Source organism: Sminthopsis crassicaudata, chromosome 1 (assembly GCF_048593235.1).
Source record: "Sminthopsis crassicaudata isolate SCR6 chromosome 1, ASM4859323v1, whole genome shotgun sequence".
Lineage (NCBI taxonomy): Eukaryota > Metazoa > Chordata > Mammalia > Dasyuromorphia > Dasyuridae > Sminthopsis > Sminthopsis crassicaudata.
In genome coordinates, this window is record NC_133617.1 from 555,006,122 (window position 1) to 555,028,771 (window position 22,650).

The window sequence follows — 22,650 nt, forward strand, 5'->3', positions numbered from 1 at the left end:
TTAAAATAATTAAAATTATAATACTCCTAGACTATTGGTACTGATTAATGAAAACTTAAATGATTTATAATTGTAGGAGTAATAAGTATAAATTATTTCAACCTTTTAAAGAGTATCTCCTTACTTTGTTGTTGTTGTTTGTCCTTTGTTCCTGAGGAGAACCATGACATCAGGAAGATGTTGCCATGACTTGCAAGTGAATTGGATTTAAGTGAGGGAGAGCTCTGCAAAGTCACCAGTCTCACTCTCTCCTCTGGAGCCACCTAGGTTCAGTTAGTATAAACACAAATAAAAATATGAAAGAAGATTAATGCCAAAAATCCAAATTTATAAGGAACTGATTGTATAAGTTGGCTTAATCTACCTAATAACTTATTTAAGAAAATTAGTAATCTAAGCAAATAATAAATCCTATACTGCAGACACTTGGAATATAACAATAAGTGAAAAAAATTGTATTTGTATTCACTTTTCCCTAAATCAAAGTATATCACCCATGAACTGTTTGATATAGTTAGTATTTTGATCCCAGGATACTATTTAATGTCTCTTTAGATTAGCATCTAATGCAACCATCTGTCTGTCACATGTCTCTATTCAGCCTAAAAATAGAAACAAAACAATACAGTGGATGATTTAGCTAGTAAAACAAAAACTAAAAAAGGGATCACTCAGTGTTTGCTATCTTGCAGGCACCAGGAATTTCATATTAAACCAATCCATATAACACTAAAACACCAGATTTATTATGGATGCTGCTTTAAACATTTAAAATAAATCAATATTTTAAAATACTTGGCTGTCTTTAATGGAAATCAGAGAAAAATGAGAAGATATTCCTTATAGTTAAAAACCAGAGGCCTTCTGCCAAACAGTATCAAATGTCCCAAGTGATTTCTAATAAAAGTATTTGTTAACAGCTTTAAGGGGAGGTAGAGAATTCAGGGAGACAACTGTCATGGAATAATAAAAAGAAAAAAAAAATCATTTATTATGGAAAGGTAGAAATTGAAGACATGAAGACAGCATCTGGCCAAATAAGTGAAGCAAAAGACTATGTGGAATGCTTGAAAGTACAGAAAAATCTGTTTTTCAACTAATTAAATGTCAACTCATCTGAATTAGTTAAAAGTCCAAACTATAGGATAAAATATAAGTTAAATAAATGAAATAGCATATGTAGTTCAACAAACTATAAATTAATAAATGTTCCTAAGTAAAATTCATTTGTAATAAGCAAGATTTAAGAATGAACAAATTAAGGAATGGACCAATCCTCAACCAGTTCTTTTTATAAGCAAATAATCTCATTTTAGAAGAGTAGAATTACCCACAGATATCACTTTGCTATTAAGATAACATTTGCTTTCTTGCTATTCTCTCTGGATCACTATTTTATCAGATGTTGTACTTCAAATAGTCTATATAGTATTCCAGATGTGGCTAATTATACAAGGTAGTGCAGTCAGCATGCTAGGCTAACCCCATCATTGTGATTCCCTGATTCTAGTCATTCAGTATCACCAAGTTAGAAAGAAACTATTTGTTGTGTCTATTGGGCAACTAGTTGGCAAAATGGATAGAATACTGGACTTGTAATCAGGAAGACTCATCTTGGACACTTACTAGCTGTGTTTCACATTTAACACTGTTTGTCTCAGTTCCTCATCTGCAAAATGACCTGGAAAAGGAAATGGTGAACCATTCCAGTATCTATACCAAGGAGACCCCAAAATGAATTCATAAAGAATTGGACATGACTGAAATCAGCTCACCAACAATTTGTTTCTACTATCTTCTGAATCATTTCCCCTATTTAGCTCCTTCTAGAATCTTCTATTCCTTCTAGAATCATTCCAACCTGGTTCATTCTTCTTCCACTTCATTGCCCATTCCCCAGTGCCATTTTGAATCCAAATCTCTATTCAACAAACTTCGCTTAACAACCTCAGATTTTTTTCTCCCTAACACTCCTTTCAGCTCCTTGATTTAGATGAAACATAGCTTTCTCCAGAAGATACCATAACCTTCACAATCCTTTTGTTTCCTCTATACAGTGGTCCTCAAACTTTTTAAAATAGGGGGCCAATTCACTGTCCCTCAGACTGTGGTTGGGCCGGACTATAGTAAAAACAAAAGCTCACACTCTGTCTCCGCCCCCAACCCATTTGCTGTAACCCGGAAGGCTGCATAAATGTCTTCAGCCCGCTGCATCTGGCCTGCCGGCTGTAGTTTGAGAACCCCCTGCTCTATAAGATATATTTGAGATTCTTCCCCTAATTTGTTTTATTCCTATTCATCCTCGTTCAAATAGCCTTCCCTGATTCCCCTATTTTGTAATGACCTTCACTGCTCCCCTCAGATCTCTCACCGGATTTATATACTTGTGAATTATTTTGTATAATAGTTATGAGTATGTCATATTTCTCCATCAGAATGAAGGCAGAGACAGTGTCTAGGCAAACTGAACTTTATAATCAGTTTTTTTTGTTCAGTTGTTTTAGGTGTATCTGACTCTTTATTACCCAAAGGGGAATTTTCTTAGTAAAGATACTGTGGCAGAGTCAAGCCCAGCTAATAAGCATGGCTAATAATCAAAGCTACAGTATGGTATATTCCATGAAGACATTTCTGCTTTTAGTCTCATTCCTGAAAGGCAGATATTAAATGTTCTTAATCTTATTTAATAAAACTCTAACACAATTTGCACTTTTCTCTCAGAACTTTAACACATTAAAATTACTTGAGGGACATAAGCAGCACAGTGAGAAATGTCATAATTTTAATGTTTTTACCTGAAAATATAATTTTCACATATATATACACATATATATGTGTGTGTGTGTGTATGTATGGAAAGTGTTTTGTAAACTTCATAGTATTATATAAATATCAAATATTATTATTATTGAGGTTATTGTTTTCCCCTCCTTATGTTTAAAACTTTGATAATAAAGTGTTTTGCAAGCTGAATTATTTCAAGTGAGCACTATTACATAATAAAGTATGCTTAAATAATATTAATGAGTTCCATAATAAGTTGTTGAATACTGATTCAAATGCATTAATGCATTTTCTAAAAGTGCTTACCTTACAAGGACATGACTTTAGTAACTAGTCACAGAATCATAAAATCATAAAAGTCTAAGATTGCAACAGAACTCAGAGATCATCAGTCTAATCAACTCATTTTTACAAATGTAGAAATTGGGGGTCCTGAGAAATTAAATGATTTGTTCCAAATTCCACAAGTTGGTAATTCAAAGCATTCTACAAAATACAAATATGCCAAATTTTTGTTTATTAAAACCATTTTAAAACATCCATGATCTTTTTTTTTTTTTTAAATTGAGTTACTTTACCCTTAGGGAGAATCAGTAAATTGTAAGGAGGACTTCTCACTTCAAAAAAGTAAATGGAATTTTGATCCAGCAGTTTTCTTACTAGGTTTATATCCCCAAAAGATCTTAAAAGGAGGGAAAGGGACCCACATGTACAAAAATGTTTGTGGCAGCCCTTTTTGTAGTGGCAAGAAACTGAAAACTGAGTTGATACTCATCAGTTGGAGAAAGGCTGATTATGGTATATGAATGTTATGGAATATTATTGTTCTGTAAGAAACAATCAGCAGGATGAATTCAGAGGGGCCAGGAGAGACTTACACGAACTGATGCTAAGTGAAATGAACAGAACTAAAGGATCATTGTACATGGCATCAACAACATCACACAATGATCAAGTCTGATGGATGTGGCTCTCTTCAACAATGAAATGATTCAGACCAGTTCCAATGATCTTGTGATGAAAAGAGCCATCTATACCTAGAGAGAGGACTGAGGGAATTGAATGTAGTTCACAACATAGCATTTTTACTCTTTTTGTTGTTATTTATTTGCATTTTATTTTCTTTCTCATTATTTTTCCTGTTTGATTTGATTTTTCTTGTGTAGCAAGATAATTATATAAATATGCATACATATATTGGATTTAACATAAATTTATATCGTGTTTAAAAAGAATAAGTAACCGGAGTAAGGAAAAACACAATTAAAAAAGAAACCTGAAGGATAGTACTTGAGTAATATTTAACAACTATTATTTAACTTTGGTTCATCATTTTTGTTGAGTTTGAATATTCTAAAGTATGTATTTGTAGTTAGTATTTAACATTGTCATTATACTGCACTGATTCTCTTCTTCTCTTTTCTTTTTTTCCCCTTCCCACCACTCAAATGATTTCTCCTTATTTTCTTATTCCTAAACTGTGGGCCTTCTCCCAGACTGAATCCTCTTTTCTTGGCTTTTGGTATGTTCACTCGTCCATATCTTTATTTCTAGTGTTGATGGTTTGAAAATGTATCTCCAGTTCCACCAAAACCAAAACCTAACAACCATTCAGTTCCTCCAGCTATTTTTCTTACTTCTATCAATGGCAAATTCGCTCAGTTGCTGAGGCCAGAAATTCCTGCATCATCCTTGGGCTCTTAACTCTCCTCCATCCTTTATATCAAATTTCTTGTGCATTCAAAATATATGAATCAAAGTTTTGTACATTTTAAAAAATTCAAAATAATGCTATCTCTACTTTTCCAATTCTACCCTATTCCTGATCTGATGTTTGTATCCTGAATACAGATTTATTCATTCAATAACTATGTATTGTTAAGTACCTATTATGTACACACAAAATTGTGTATATTTGTGTGTGTATGTGTGTGTATTTTAAGAGCTTTTAAGAATTACTCTTGTTGGGGTGCTAGGTGGTGCAGTGGATAGAGCACCAGCCTTGAATTCAGGAGGCCCTGAGTTCAAATTTGATCTCAGACACTTAACACTTCCTAGCTGTGTGACCCTTGGCAAGTCACTTAACCCCAGCCTCAGGGGGAAAAAAAATAGAAAAAAAAAATTACTCTTGCCTCTGTGCTCTTTCTTTTCTTTCTGTTCATCAGGTACATTGATTCATGATTAATCTTTTTAAAATTCTACTTTCATCACCACTTTCACCTTGTTATGAATCAATTTTAAGAATCTGCCCACAGACCCACATTTAACACCACATACTAAGATAAGATCAAAATGGGTCCAAGATTTAGGCATAAAGAACGAAATCATAAATAATTTGGAGGAACATGGGATGGTTTACCTCTCAGACTTGTGGAGGAGGAAGGAGTTTGTGTCCAAGGGAGAACTAGAGACCATTATTGATCACAAAATAGAACATTTTGATTACACCAAATTAAAAAGTTTCTGCAAAACAGAACTAATGCAAACAAGATTAGAAGGGAAGTAACAAATTGGGAAAACATTTTTACAGGTAAAGGTTCTGATAAAGGCCTCATCTCCAAAATATACAGAGAATTGACTTTAATTTATAAGAAATCAAGCCATTCTCCAATTGATAAATGGTCAAAGGGTATGAACAGATAATTTTCAGATGATGAAATTGAAACTATTTCCACTCATATGAAAGAATGTTCCAAATCACTATTGATCAGAGAAATGCAAATTAAGACAACTCTGAGATATCATTATACACCTGTCAGATTGGCTAAGATGACAGGAACAAATAATGATGAATGTTGGAAGGGCTGTGGGAAAACTGGGACACTGATGCATTGTTGGTGGAGTTGTGAAAGAACCCAACCATTCTGGAGAGCAATCTGCAATTATGCCCAAAATGTTATCAAAATGTGCATACCCTTTGACCCAGCAGTGCTACTCCTGGAAATATTACTACTCCAAGGAAATATTAAAGAAGGGAAAGGGACCTGTATGTGCCAAAATGTTTGTAGCAGCCCTTTTCATAGTGGCTAGAAACTGGAAAATGAATGGATGTCCATCAATTGGAGAATGGTTGGGTAAATTATGGTATATGAATGTTATGGAATATTATTGTTTTGTAAGAAATGACCAACAGGAGGAATACCGAGAGCCTTGGAGAGACTTACATCAACTGATGCTAAGTGAAACAAGCAGAACCAGGAGATCATTATACACTTCAACAATGATACTGTATGAGCATGTATTCTGATGGAAGTGGATATCTTCAACATAGAGAAGAGCTAATCCAATTTCAATTGATCAATGATGAACAGAATCAGCTATATCCAGAAAAGGAACACTGGGAAATGAGTATAAACTGTGAGCACTGTTTTGTTTTGTTTTGTTTTGTTTTTCTTCCCAGATTATTTTTAGCTTCCGAATACAATCCTTCCTTTACAACAACAACAACAACAACAAAATTCAGTTCTGCACATATATATTGTACCTAGGATATACTATAAGATATTTAATATGTATGGGAATGCCTGCCATCTAGGGGAGGGGGTGGAGGGAAGGAGGGGAAAAACTCGGAACAGAAGGGAGTACAAGGGATAATGTTGTTAAAAAAAAATACCTATGCATATCTACTGTCAAAGAAAATGTTATAATTATAAAAATTAATAAAAAAATTTAAAAAAAGAATAAATAAAATAAAATAAAATAGATTATAAGGAAAAAAAAAAGAATCTGCCCACTATAACTGATTCAAATCAAAACTTCTCAGTCTGTCAGTCTTATTTGCATCATATTTCTCACTATTTTCCAACATAAATCTTCATGCCAATGAACCCTGTCCACATGATTTCTGAAACAACTACATATTCATTCTAGTCTTCTTGCATTTGTTTGAGCAAGAAGACTAGAATGAACATGTAATACATATCCTACATTTGCATGAAATCTTAAGAGATGAGACTCAGACATTCAGTTCAGTCTATACCTCCCCCAAAAAGAATTCTTTGTGGAGCTCAGCCAATAAATGATTATCCAGTCTTGCTAGACTTTTTAGCAAAAGAGAAACCACTAATTCATGAAGTAATCCATGATTTTAGTTGTTAGGAAAATTTTCCTGTCATCAGGCCTTAAAGTCACTTTTGCACCTTCCACCTATTAATTCTAGTTCCATTGACTTCCTTTGGGGCCATACAGTACAGTTTGTTTCCTTTCCTTTTTTTTTTTTTTTTTTTGAGGCTGGGGTTAAGTGACTTGCCCAGGGTCACACAGCTAGGAACTATTAAGTGTCTGAGATCAGATTTGAACTCGGGTCCTCCTGAATTCAGGGCTGGTGCTCTATCCACTGCGCCACCTAGCTGCCCCGTTTCCTTTTCAATAAAACAGACTTTCAGGTACTTGAAGAGAGCTATCAAATTTTATTTGTAATGAGATTGAAAATCAACCTCCCAAGAATCACTTCTTTGTTCACTTTATTACTAATAAGCTCAAGTTCTAATTTTTAATGAAATTTTACTTGAATAATCCTAGACTGTGATTTGACTTCTTTGAATGCCTGACAATCTATTCTGTACTAATTTAACATTTAATTAGAAATCATTGTTTATTGCTCTTCAGTTATTTCACATTTTTAAGTCTTGTCTCCTCAATTGGATTGTAAATTTTTCCTATTTCTTTTTTGTTCATAGTGTTGGATACATAAAAGCTAGGCATTCAATAAATGTTATTTATTGAATCTGAATCTGAATTTATTGAATGTTATTGACAGATTGAGAAGGAATTGTATTATTACTAACTGCCATTTATGAGGACTTCATACAATATTGTCTTTCCTCTTAGAAAATAATTAAAATGATTCATTTATTAGTGAGACTATATTTGTGGATTTTAATTCTGAGGGTGTAAAATATTAACGATAGAAATGGTACCCACGAGTTCATATGAGTTATACATTTGATGGAACAAATGTACTTATGTAAAGAGAAAAGTCCATGTAAAGAGAAATTTTATTCATTAGAGAGCATAGGAATAAATGGAGTTTTCCTTAAAATGATAACTAACCTCCATCTAAACCCATCAAGAAACATATATATTGGGAATAAGCTAGACGCATTTCCAATAAGATCAAGGATGAAATCAGGTTGCCCATTATCACCATTATTGTACAATATTTTACTAGAAATATTAGCTTTAGTTATAAGAAGAAACAGAAATAGAAGGAATTAGAGTAAGTAATGAAGAAACAAAATGATTAATCTTCACAGATGATATAAATAGTATATGTAGAGAATCCTAGAAAATCAACTAAAAAGCTGTTAGAAACAATTAACACTTGTGCAAAGTTGCAGGATACAAAATAAACCTGAATAAGTTATCAGCATTTCTATATGTTACTACCAAAACCCAGCAGCAAGAAGTAGACAGAGAAATCCCATTTAAAATAACTGTAGGTAATATAAATTATTTGAAAGTCAACTACCAAGACTAAGCCAGGAACTAAATGAATATAATTACAAAACACTTTTTACACAAATAAAGTTAGATCTAAATAATTGGAAGAATATCAAATGCTCATGATAGATCAAGCTAATATAATAAATATGACAATTCTGCTTAAATTAATCTACTTATTCAGTGCCACATCAAATTGTTTAAAAAAAAAATGAGTTTAGAGCTAGAAAAAAAATAATAACAAAATTCATCTAGAAGAATAAAAGGTCAAGGATTTTGGTACTAAGAAATATTGTAGTGGATCAGTGGAATAGGTTAGGTTCACAAGACACAATAGTCAATGACTATAGTAACCTAGTGTTTGATAAATCTAAAGACTCCAGCTTCTAGGATAAGAACTCACTATTTGACAACAATTGCTGGGAAAACTGGAAAACAGTATGGCAGAAACTAGACATTGAATAGTACCTAATACCTTATACCAAGATAAAGTTTAGATGGATTCATGATTTGGATATAAAGAGTGATACTATAACCAAATTAGGAGAACAAAGGACAGTCTATCTCTCAGATTTCTGGAGTAGGGAAGAATTTATGGCCAAAGAAGAACTAAAGAACATTATGAAATGCAAAATGACTAATTTTGATTACATTAAATTTGATTTGGTTACATTTTTGGTGAAGCAACTTATTACATTAAATTAAAAAGTTTTTTGGTTTTTTTTTCTCATTTTTTGGTGAGCCAACTTGCCTAGAGTCACACAGCTAGAAAGCATTGTGTTGTGTCTGAGGCCAGAGTTGAACTCAGATTCTCCTGACTTCAAGGCCAATGCACTATCCACTGCACCATTTAGTTGTCCAAAATTTAAAAAGTTTCTGCATAAACAAAAGTAATGCAGCCTAGATTAGAAGGAAAACAAAAAGCTGGGAAATAGTTTTTACAGAAGTGTTTTTGATAAAGACCTCATTTCTAAAATAGAGAATTGGCTCAATTTATAATACAAGCCATTCCCCAATTGATAAATGGCCAAAGAATATGAACTATTTTCAGATACAGAAATTAAAGCCATTTCTAGTCACATGAAAAAATGCTTTAAATCACTATTGATTGGAGAAATGCAAATTAAGACAACTCTGAACTACCACTTCACAATTCTTAGATTGGTTAAGATGACAGGACAAAATAATAATAAATGTTGGAAATTGGGAAAATTGCAACACTAATGCATAATTGGTGGAGTTGTGAACTGATCTAACCATTGTGGAGAGCAATTTGGAATTATTCCCAAAGGGCTATAAAATTGTGCATACCCCATCCAGCAATGTCACTACTGTATTTGTATCCCCAAAAGGTCATAAAAGAGGGAAAAACACCCACATGTACAAAAATGTCAGTAGCGGCTCTTTTTTGGTGGCAAGGAACTAGAAACTGAGTGGATGTCTATCAGTTGGGTAATGGCTGAATAAGTAATGATATATGAATATAATGGAATATTATTGTTCTATAAGAAATGATGAACAGGATGATTTTAGAAAAGCCTGGAAAAACTTATATAAACTGTTGCTAAGTGAGGTGAGCAGAAACAAAAGAACTCTGTACACAGCAACAAGAAGATTATGTGATGAACAACTCTGATAGACTTGACTCCAACAATGAGGTGATCCAAGACAATTCCAACAAATTTGAAATGGAAAATGCTATCCATATCCAGAGAGAACCATGGAGACTGAATGTGGATCAAATCATTATATTTTTAGAACCATGAAGACTGAAATGTGGATCAAAGGATTGTATTTTCACTTTCTTGTTGTTTGTTTGCTTGGGTTTTTTTTTTTTCCTTTTTCATTTTTTTCCCCCTTTTGGTCTGATTTTTTTTTTTTTTTGTGCAGCATGACAAATATGGAAATAGTTTAGGAGCACTGCATGTTTAACCTATTTTGGATTGCTTACTGACTTGGGAAGTGGAGGGAAAAGAAAGAGAGAGAAAAATTTGGGACACAAACATTTTGCAAAGAAGAATATTGAAAACCATCTTTTCATGTATTTGGAAAAGTAAAATACTATTAAGAAAAAAAATAAAGTTTATTTGCAAGAATTTTATGAACATATATGCATTAAAGACTTTTAAAAACTTAAGATTTAAAATAATTTATAAACTATGCCATAGGTAGCCTTGCCTCTCTAAATCCCATTATACACAAGACTTGAAAAATATTTTGTTATTCATTAATTTAGATTGCAATGGAATTTGATCTATAATATTACAATAAGTACCCAAGTTAACTCTGAAAATTTTTTGAATTTTTTTCTTATGTTGTTGGAAAAATACTTCACAATTTGCTTTTTAGAAATTAGAGAAGATGGCAAAGAAGGCACACGTGACTTTCTAAGCTCCTCTCATACCTTCATTACAAATTATTAAAATCTGACTTAAAAATAGCACTTGACTGGTAAAATTCATGAAGATTGGAAGTACAACCATTTACTAGCCAAAGATAATCTGGAAGATCACCAGAAAAGGTTTGTCCTGAGCTGAAGGAGCAGACCAGTGCAAGCAGAGAAATAAGAGAGGCTAGCAAACAGAGCAGACAGGAGGCAGGGGTGGTCTCCGTGGCTGGAAAATGTACAAAGTGGGCTCTACCACAGGTTGGCTGCCCTGCTTTGGTTGCAAAGCAGTAGACCAGCAGAGAAATTAAAGCCAAAGGTAGAGGGTACTTTAAAAAATCTCAGAACCTAACAGGAGCTGTCTATACCCACCCAAAACTGGAAGTGACTCAGCACAGACCACAACACAGCTGTGTAGCCCCATTCTGCAGCACTGGGCTTTTGCTGAGTCAGTCACAAACCCACACAGCAGGGGGGCACAGCCCAGGGCAGCCTCTAATCTGCACAGTGGGGGGCTCAGCCTGGGTCAATAGAATTTCCGGGGCAACTGTGCTCCTCTGGTGCCATGTAGGGTGGGGCATTTACTAATATCCAAAGCATGCTTTTGACTGAGGCAGTGACACTTTCACTGTTCAGCCTCTAGCTCCAAGGCAGTCACTAATCCTCACACTGGGCTCTTCAAGGCACTTCTGAAGCTTGGCCAGTGCTACCCAGTCCTGAGTCACTTCCAGTGCAGAGCTTTTCCTAAAGCACTCCCATAGCTCCCCTGCTCTTTGCAGCCTGTTTGCAGGAAAGCTACTGTCCATATATCTACCCCTGCTCTTTAGAGGAAGCTGGTAACCTTCTTGCCCTGAAGGCAGACCCTAAAGGCTTTTTAAAAAATGAGTAAAAAAGCCAAAAGGATTATCAATAGCTTCTATTCAGAAAGAGAGCAGGTTTTCAACCTCAAGGAGACTAATAGCAGACAATCTCCAGACAAAACTGCAAAGGGGAATATAACACAAGGCTTTCCTAGAAGAAACTATAAAAAATCTTAAAAGAGAGCTAGAGGAAAAATGGGGAAAGGAAAGAGAAGCTATGCAAGAGAGTAACAACTTCCTGAAATATGAATTGGAAAAGGTAAAGAACTTTCAAAAAAGTAGGATTTGTGAATTGGAAACCATAAAGAACTCCCAGGAAAGTAGGATTTGTGAATTGGAAAAAGAAAATAACTCAATTAAAAAAAAAAATTAGTGAAATGGAAAAAAAAATTCCATAGAGCAAAACAACTCAATTGGGCATATACAAAAAGAAGTTAAAAAAAACTAATGAAGAAAATAACTCATTAAAAATCAGAACTGAACAAATAGAAATGAATGATTCATTGACACACCAAGAATCAGTCAAGCAAAACAAAACAAAACAAAAAAAAAAAAAAAAAAGAAAAAAGAAAAAAATGTTAAATATCTACTTGGAAAATAGTAGAGCTGGAAAACAGATCTAGAAGAGATAATCTGAGAATTACTGGACTTCCTGAAAATTACCATTTTACAGGAAATCATCAAAGAGAACTGCCCAGAACCAAAAGGTACAATAGGCATTGAAAGAATTCATTGAACATCTTCTGAAAAAGATCCTAAAATAAAAACTCCAAGGAATATTGTGGCTAAATTTCAGAACTATCAGACTAAGGAAAAAATATTACAAGCAGCCAGAAAAAAACAATTCAAATACTGAAGAGCTACAATAAGGATCACTCAAGATGTAGCTGCTTCCACATTAAAAGATCGAAGAGCCTGGAATCTGATATTCCAAAAGGCAAAAGAACTTGGACTGTAGCCAAGAATAAATTATCCAGATAAGCTGAGCATTTTCTTCCAGGGAAGAAGATGGACATTTAATGAAAGAGATAAATTCCATTTGTTTCTAAGGAAAAAATCAGAACTAAACAAAAAAAATTGATCTCCAACCATAGGACTCAAGAGAAGCAGAAAAAGATAAAAAGAACTCTTGAAAACTATATTTCTGTTATGGATATACATAAAGAGTACATGTATAATTTGATTTTACTAATATAACATAAAAAAGGGAAGTAGAAATGGAAAGGTGATAGTATCAGAAAAAAGGCAAAAAGGGAGATAAAAAGAGGGAAACTACATCCCACAAAGAGGCAAAGGAAACATCATATCTGAGGGAATTTAGAGAGGTGGAGGAACATCGTGTGAATCTTACTTTCATCAGAGTTGGCTCTAAGAGAAAATAATTGACATATTTGGTTTACAGAGAAACCTCTCTCACCTCATTAAAAAGTGGGAGAGAAAAAGAAAAAAGGAAAAGAGTAATAAAAGAAAGGTCCAAGAAAGAGGAAGGGATTCTAAAAAGGGAGAGCTGTGTGAGGCAAGTGGTGGCCATAAGTTTAATACTGGGAAAGGGGGTAAGGGGGGGGCAAGAAAACGAAAAGAATAATTTGCAGATAATAAGATGGCAGGAAATACAGAATTAGTAATTTTAACCGTAAATGTGAATGGGATGAATTCTCCCATAAAGCAGAGGTGGATAGCAGACTGGATCAAAAGTCAGAACCTTACAATATATTGTTTAAAGGAAACACATTTAAAGCAGGGAAATACATCCAGAGTAAAGGTAAAAGGCTGGAGCAGAATCTATGATGCTTCAAGTGAAATAAAAAAAGCAAGGGTAGCCATTCTTATCTCAGATCAAGCAAAAGCAAAAATTGATCTAATTAAAAGAGATAAGGAAGGAAACTATATCTTGCTAAAGGGTAGCATAGACAATGAAACAATATAAATACTAAACATATATGCACCAAGTGGTATAGCATTTAACTTCCTAAAGGAGAAGTTAAGAGAGTTGAAAGAAGAAATAGACAGCAAAACTATAGTAGTAGGAGATCTCAACCTTGCACTCTCAGAATTAGATGAATCAAACAACAAAAAAATAAGAAAGAAATTAAAGAGGTAAATAGTATATTAGAAAAATTAGGTATGATAGATCTTTGGAGAAAACTGAATGGTGATAGCAGCTCATGGAACCTATACAAAAAATTGACCATATATTAGGACATAAAGACCTCAAAATTAAATGCAGGAAGGCAGAAATAGTAAATGTTTTCTTTTCAGATTACAATGTAATAAAAACTGCATTCAACAAAAAGTTAGGGGTAAATACACCAAAAAGTAATTGGAAACTAAATAATCTTGTCTTAAAGAATGATTGGATGAAACGGAAAATTATAGACACAATTAATAATTTCTTATTTTTTTTTCCCCTGAGGCTGGGGTTAAGTGACTTGCCCAGGGTCACATAGCTGGGAAGTGTTAATTGTCTGAGATCAGATTTGAACTCGGGTCCTCCTGACTTCAAGGCTGGTGCTCTATCTACTGTGCCACCTAGTGCCCCTTACAGTTAATAATTTCACCCAAAATAATGACAATGATGAGACATCATAACAAAATTTGTGAGATGCAGCAAAAGCAGTAATAAGGGGAAATTTTATATCTTTAGAGGCTTACTTGAATAAAATAGAGAAAGAGAAGATCAATGAATTGGGATTGCAACTTAAAAAGCTATATCAAGACCAAATTTAAAACCCCCAATCAAATACTAAACTTGAAATTCTAAAATTAAGAGGAGAAATTAATAATATTGAAAGTAAAAAAAAAATCTATTGAATTAATAAATAAAACTAAAGTTGGTTTTATGAAAAACCCAACAAAATAGACAAACCTTTAGTTAATTTGATTAGAAAAAATTAAGAGGAAAATCATTGTTAGTCTCAAAAATAAAAAGGGAGAACTATCCACCAATGAAGAGGAAACTAGAGCAATTATCAGGAGTTACTTTGCCCAACTTTATGCCAATAAATTTGACAACCTAAATAAAATGGAGGAATACCTACAAAAATATAGATTGCCCAGATTAACAGAAGAAGAAATAAATTACACAAATAGTCTCATCTCAGAAAAAGAAATAGAACAAGCTATTTATCAACTCCCTAAGGAAAAATCTCCAAGGCCAAATGGATTTACATGTGAATTCTACCAAACATTTAAAGAACAATTAACTCTAATACTATGTAAACTATTTGAAAAAATAGGGAATGAAGAAGTCCTGCCAAATTCCTTGTAGGACACAGACATGGTACTGATACCTAAACTAGGTAGGTTGAAAACAGAGAAAGAAAGTTATAGACCAATCTCTCTAATGAATATTGATGCTAAAATCTTAAATAAGATATTAGCAAAAATACTACAAAAAAATCATCCCCAGGATAATATACCATGACCAAGTAAGATTTATAAGAGGAATGCAGGGCTGGTTCAATATTAGGAAAACTATTAGTATAATTGACCATATTCATAATCAAATTAACAAAAACCATATGATCATCTCAATAGATGCAGAAAAAGTATTTGATAAAATCCAACATCCATTCCTTTTAAAAACATTTAAGAGTATAGGAATAAATGGACTTTTTCTTAAAATAATCTATTTTTAAAAAATAATCTATTTAAAACCATTACTAAGCATCATATGTAATGGGGATAAATTGGAACCATTCCCAATAAAATCAGGAGTGAAACAAGGTTGCCTACTATCACCCTTATTATTCAATATTGTATTAGAAATGCTAGCTTTGGCAATAAGAGTTGAGAAAGAGATTAAAGGAATTAGAGTAGGTAATGAGGAAACCAAATTATCACTCTTTGCTGATGATATGATGTATACTTAGAGGATCTCAGAGATTCTACTAAAAAGCGACTAGAAATAATCCACACCTTTAGCAAAGTTGCAGGATACAAAATAAACCAACATAAGCATCAGAATTCTTATATATCACTAAGAAAATCCAACAGTTAGAGTTACAAAGAGAAATTCCATTTAAAATAACTACCGATAGTATAAAATATCTATCAGCCAAGGGAAAATCAGAAACTGTCCACACACATAAAGTCAGATCTAACCAACTGGAAAAATATTAAATGCTTTTGGATAGGGCGAGCAAATATAATAAAGATGACAATACTACCTAAACTATTCTATTTATTTAATCAGACTTCTAAAAAACTATTTTAATGACCTAGAAAAAAATAAGAATAAAGTTCATATGGCAAAACAAAAGGTCAAGAATTTCAAGGAAACTAATGAAAAAAAAAATCAAATGAAGGTGGCCTAGCTGTACCAGATCTAAAATTATATCATAAAACAGCGGTTACCAAAACCATTCAGTATTAGCTAAGAAATAGACTAGTTGATCAGTGGAATAGGTTAGGTTCAAAGGACAAAACAATCAATAACTTTAATAATCTGGTGTTTGACAAACCCAAAGACTCCAGCTTTTGGGATAAGAACTCACTATTTGACAAAAACTGCTGGGAGAATTGGAAATTAGTATGGCAGAAATTAGGCATTGACCCACACTTAACACTACACCAAGATAAGGTCAAAATGGGTTCATACCCTAGGCATAAAGAATGAGATTATAAATAAATTAGAAGAACATAGGATAGTTTACCTCTCAGACCTGTGGAAGAGGAAGGAATTTATGTCTAAAGAAGAACTAGAGATCATTATTGATCACAAAATAGAAAATTTTGATTATATCAAATTGAAAAGTTTTTGTACAAACAAAACTAATGCAGACAAGATTAGAAAAGAAACAATAAACTGGGAAAACATTTTTTTGCAGTTAAAGGTTCTGATAAAGGCCTCATTTCCAAAATATATAGAGAATTGACTCTAATTTATAAGAAATCAAGCCATTCTCCAATTGATACTTGGTCAAAGGATATGAACAGACAATTCTCAGACAAAGAAATTGAAACAATTTCTAGCCATATGCAAAGATGTTCCAAGTCATTATTAATCAGAGAAATGCAAATTAAGACAACTCTGAGATACCACTACATACCTGTCAGATTGGCTAGAATGAGAAGGAAAGATAATGCACAATGTTGGAGGGGATGTGGGAAAACTGGGGCACTGATACATTGTTGGTGGAATTGTGAATACATCCAGCCATTCTGGAGAGCGATTTGGAACTATGCTCAAAAAGTTATCAAACTGTGCATATCCTTTGACCCAGCAGTGTTACTACTGGGCTTATATCCCAAAGAGATCTTAAAGAAGGGAAAGGGACCTGTATGTGCAAATGTTTGTGGCAGCCCTCTTTGTAGTGGCCAGAAACTGGAAACTGAGTGGATGCCCATCAAATGGAGAATGGCTGAATAAATTGTGGTATATAAATGTTATGGAATATTATTATTCTGTAAGAAATGACCAGCAGGATGATTTCAGAAAGTCCTGGAGAGACTTACATGAACTGATGCTGAATGAAATGATCAGGACCAGGAGATCATTATATACTTCAACAACAATACTATATGATGATCAATTCTGATGGATGTGGCCCTCTTCAACAATGAGATGAACCAAATCAGTTCCATTTGTTCAATAATGAATAAAATCAGCTACACCCAGCAAAAGAACTCTGGGAAATGAGTGTGAATCACTACATAGCATTTCCAATCCCTCTGTTTTTGTCTGCCTGCATTTTTTATTTCCTTCACAGGTTAATTGTACACTATTTCAAAGTCCGATTCTTTTTGTACAGGGAAATAACTGTATGGACATGTATATTAACTTATTTAACTTATACTTTAATATATTTAACATATATTGGTCAACATGCCATCTGGGGGAGAGAGTTGGAGGGAAGGAAGGGAAAAATTGGAACAAAAGGTTTTGCAATTGTCAATGCTGAAAAATAATTCATGCATATATCTTGTAAATAATATAATATAATTTTAAAAATTAGAGGGATCTACTCTTTAAAAAAATTCTAATAGAATGACCCATTTATCTTGTATCTTGTTATAACATTTAGTTGAAAAGTATGACTAATAATCTACATATTTTATATTGGTTCTTCTAACCAGTGGATTTGTATATGATAAACAAAACTATTATTTTAAAAACCATTTTCCTTCCACTTCATTCAACCAAGAATTTTGTTTTCACATTTCACTGAAAAAACTGGGCTATTCATCAAGAATTTGCTTTTTCCTTCTTCATTGCACATCACTCAATTGTTTTCTCCTCCTTCACTCCTGCCTGTTTTACTCAAAGAAGTGGCTCTTCTCTCTACCATGGAAAACACTTTTACAAACTGAAGTGATTCCACTGTTTTATATCTGGGGCCTTGCAGAGTAAGTCCATTTCCTCTTCCATGTTACAGCTCTTCAAGTACTTGAAGAAAGCAATCAAGTCTTTATTTCTAGAGAGACTAAAAATCAGCTTTTCCCGCTCAAAAACTACTAGGCAAATTCCTTTACCTTCATTTAATTCTATTTCATCTTCTCTAGCATATTGCTTTTCCTCTCATTCCCCACTCTCACTAATTTTTAATCTCTTCCTGTCTATTGTCTGCTTTCCTACTGCCTATAAACATGTCTTCTTTACACTTTAAAAATTTTCACTTGATCCAACATCCCCTCTAGCTGTCTCATACTCCTCCTCCCTTTAATAGCTAAATCCCTTAAAAAGATTTAACATAAAAACTTTAAAAAACTGCAGAGACTTACATGAACATCATGCAAAATGAAGTTAGAGGAACCAGTAGAATACTATACATAGTAATAGCCATACCGAACAATGAAGAGCTGTGATTGACTTATGATGACAATGATTCAAAATAATCTCAAAAGATTAATGATGATGTATAAGATCTGCTTTCAGAAAAAGAACTGATATTGTCTGAATAAAGACTGTAGCATGCTTTTTTTTTTAACACTTTCAATCTTTTTCTTAATTCAAGCATTGTATTAAATGACTAATATGTAAAACATTTCCATATTAATGTATGTATTATTGTACATATACATTTATTTTTTATTTTTTTATTATAGCTTTTTATTGACAGAACATATGCATGAGTAATTTTTCAGCATGTCCCTTGCACTCATTTCTGTTCCAACTTTTCCCTTCCCTCACTCTACCCCCGCCTCTAGATGGCAGGCAGTCTCATATATGTTAAATATGTTGAAGTATATCTTAAATACAATATATGTGTACAGATCCGTACAGTTCTCTTGTTGCACAAGAAAAATCAGATTCAGAAGGTAAAAATAACCTGGGAAGAAAAATAAAAGTAGTCCACATTCACATCCCAGTATTCTTTCTCTGGGTATAGCTGATTCTGTCCATCATTGATCAATTGGAACTGAATTGGATCTTCTCTTTGTCAAAGATATTCACTTCCATCATAATATATCCTCAAGTAATATTGTTGTTGAAGTGTATAATGATCTCCTGGTTCTGCTCATTTCACTTAGCATCAGTTCTTGTAAGTCTCTCCAAGCCTCTCTGTATTCATTCTGCTGGTCATTTCTTACAGAACAAGTATATTCCATAACATTCATATACCACAATTTACCCAACCATTATCCAATTGATGGGCATACATTCATCTTCCAGTTTCTAGCCACTACACAAAGGACTGCCACAAACATTTTTGCACATACAGGCCCCTTTCCCTTCTTTAGTATTTCTTTGGGATATAAGCCCAGTAGTAGCACCGCTGCATCAAAGGGTATGCACAGTTTGATACCTTTTTGAGCATAATTCCAGATTGCTCTCCAGAATGGTTGAATTCGTTCACAACTCCACCAATAATGCATCAGTGTCCCAGTTTTCCCACATCCCCTTCAACATTCACCATTATTTTTTCCTGTCATCTTAGCCAATCTGACAGGTATGTAGTGGTATCTCAGAGTTGTCTTAATTTGCATTTCTCTGATCAATAATGATTTGGAACACCCTTCCATATGAGTAGAAATAATTTCAATTTCATCATCTGAAAATTGTTCATATCCTTTGACCATTTATCAATTGGAGAATGGCTTAATTTCTTAATTAGAGTCAATCCTCTTTACATTTTGGAAATGAGGCCTTTATCAGAACCTTTAACTGCAAAATGTTTTTCCAGTTTATTGCTTCCCTTCTAATCTTGTCTGCATTAGTTTTGTTTGTATAAAAGCTTTTTAACTTGATATAATCAACATTTTCTATTTTGTGATCAATAATGATCTCTAGTTCTTTGGTCATAAATTCCTTCCTCATCCACAAGTCTGAGAGGTAAATTATCCTATGTTCCTCTAATTTATTTATAAATCTCGCTCTTTATGCCTAAATCATGAAGCCATTTTGATCTTATCTTGGTATACAGTATTAAGTGTGGGCCCATGCCTAGTTTCTGCCATACTAATTTCCAGTTTTCCCTGCAGTTTTTGTCAAACAGTGAATTCTTATCCCCAAAATTGGGATCTTTGGGTTTGTCAAACACTAGGTTGCTATAGTTATTGACTATTTTGTCCTGTGAACCTCAATCTATTCCACTGATCAACTAGTCTATTTCTTAGCCAATATGTATATATACATTTATTTGTATATTCTACATTGAAGATGCAAGGTATCAGTCTATTAGAAAAAAATTTTTAAAAGAATAGATTCCTCTAATTTTTAGCCAACAATATAATTATATATTATACATATAATGTATAATTAATTGTATATATTATATATATATATATACATTATACATATAATATATAATTAATGTTTTACATGATTACACATTTATAACATTACTGATTGCTTTCTTCTGGGGTAGGGATAGAATTTAAAACTTAAAACTTTTTTAAAAAATGTTTTAACATGTAATTGGGAAAAATGTATGTATGTATGTATATATATATATATATATATATATATATATATATATATATATATATATATATATATATATATATATATATATATTCATGAAGATGACTGTACAGTTTGTACCTCCATTTTCTCTCTTCTTATTCTCTTTTAAGCTCTCTGCAGTCTGGGTTCCAACATAAGCATTTTTCTGAAATCGTTCTCTTTAAAGTTACTCATGATCTCTTATGTGCCAAATCTAATGGTCTTTTCTCAATTCCCAGGCTCTGCAGCCTTTGACACAATCAATTATTCTCTTTTTCTGGATACTCTCTCTCTTTAGCTTTTTGTGACCTCCACCCTCTTTCTTCTTCTTTTGTGTATGAGTGATCCTTCTCTGTACATTTTGCCTGATCTTCACCCAAGTAATGCCCAATAACTTTGGTTATCCAACATAGTTTTTTATTTTGGATCCTTTTCTCTTTCTATAATATTTGGTGTAATATTGGTGAAATCCTATGGATTTCAGTAATTATTTCCTTGCAGATGATTCTAAAATCTTATCCATTTCTAAAAAAATCTGTTGACTTCCAGTAACCCATTGCTTATAGGATAGCTCAAACTGGATATTCCATAAACATTTCAAACTCAATATGTTAAAAACAGAACTCATTATCTTTTCTATAAATCCTCCCCCTCCCAAACTTTCCTATTACTGTCTAGGTCACTACCATTCTTCCAATTGTCCAGGCTCACAATCTAGGTCTCATTTTTGATTGCTTTTGATGAAATCAAATATCCAATTTGTCATGAAATATTGTCATTTCTAACTTCACAACATCTCTTTCTGCCCTTCATATCCTCCACAATCCAGTTATCCTGGCCACCTTTTTGTGAACTGGACATGACACTCCATCTTCTGTCAATAACTTTTCACTGTTTCCCATGAACAGTTCTCCTAAAACCTACCTGAATTTCTTCAACATTCAGCTTAAATTCTGCCTCATCACCTCCATTGTGACCCCACTGCCATTCCTCCAAGATTACCTTCCATCTATTCTGCATATATCTTTTAAAAAATAATAATAGCTTGTTTTTCAAGGATAGTTTTCAAAATTTATATAACATCTTGTGTTCCAAATTTTTATCCCTCCTTCCCCATCTTCTCCCTCCCCTCAACAGTAAGTAATCCAATATATTCCATCAAATTCTTCTAAACATATTTCCACATTTAACATGCTGCAGAAGAAAAACCAGATCAAATGGGGGGAAATTGAGAAAGAAGAAAACAAGCAAGCAAACAACAACAACAACAACAAAGATGAAATTACTATGTTGTGATCCACATTCAGTCCCCCTAATCTTCTCTCTGAATGCAGATGGCTTTCTCCATCACAAGTCTTGTGAATATCTTTTTTATACATAGTGATCTGCATGTTATTTTCCCCATTAGAATATAAGTTCCTCAAGTACAAGGATAATGTTTTCCCTTTCTTTGTGTCACCAACATCAGGAACATTGTTAAGTACTTAATAAATGCTTATTGGTGATTATGTGGCTATTATTTAATAGTTTAAACATTATAATTGCCACTTTAAATTTTTAGAGGGAAATGGTAAGGCATGGGGATCAGACAAAAAAAAAAAGCCCTTTTTTTTTTTTTTACCCTTTCTGGGTAAAGACCAGAGCACAGACCAGGACAGCAGTGACCAACACTGCTCCTTGAATCATTAAAAACTTGCTATTCAGGGCAGCCAGGTGGCATAGTGGATAGAGCACCAGCCCTGAAGTCAGGAGAACCTGAGTACAAATCTGGTCTCAGACACTTAACACTTCCTGGCTGTGTGACCCTGGGCAAGTCACTTAACCCCAATTGCCTAAAAAACCAAAACAAACAAACAAACAAAAAAAAACTTGCTATTCCCAGAACTAGCTCTGAAAACAGAAGCAATTTAAAAAGTCTGAAGCTTGAGACAATACCTACTTACCCCAGGTAAGCAGAACTTTAGCATAAAGTTCAAAGTCAAAAAATAACCTAGAAAAATGAACAAACAACAAAAACAAAAATTGCCATTAAAAAACTATGAAGGTGGCAGGGAATACTAAGACATAAACTCAGAAGATGACAATTATGTGAAAATAGCTACCAAAAAAAGTCTCAAAGAGACACAAGCCCCAAGAGAATTCCTGAATGTGTTAAAAGAAAAAGAGTGGTAGAGGAAAAATTGGAAAAAGAAATGAGAGTGATAAAAGAAAAGTATGAAAAAAGAAATAATAGCTTTGTAAAAGAGGCACCAAAGATACTGAAAGAAAAAAAATACCTCAAAAAACAAAGT

General features: G+C 33.3%; 1 protein-coding gene across 3 annotated transcripts in view; it reads right to left on the reverse strand.

The window, feature by feature from the left end:
- RHOBTB3 (Rho related BTB domain containing 3) overlaps nucleotides 1-22,349 on the reverse strand; it is a 145,274-nt gene extending 122,925 nt beyond the window's left edge. Inside the window, exons 1-2 of one of the 3 annotated variants that reach the window (XM_074282048.1) lie at nucleotides 22,303-22,349; nucleotides 125-263 (exon numbers count right to left, since the gene is read on the reverse strand). In XM_074282048.1, the coding sequence (XP_074138149.1) occupies nucleotides 125-165 (41 nt within the window). In that variant the 5' untranslated portion in view covers nucleotides 166-263; nucleotides 22,303-22,349. The remainder of the gene's footprint in view (nucleotides 1-124; nucleotides 264-22,302) is intronic. The other 2 variants (XM_074282051.1, XM_074282047.1) reach the window with 2 other exon arrangements.
- Between the last annotated feature and the right edge of the window lie 301 nt (nucleotides 22,350-22,650).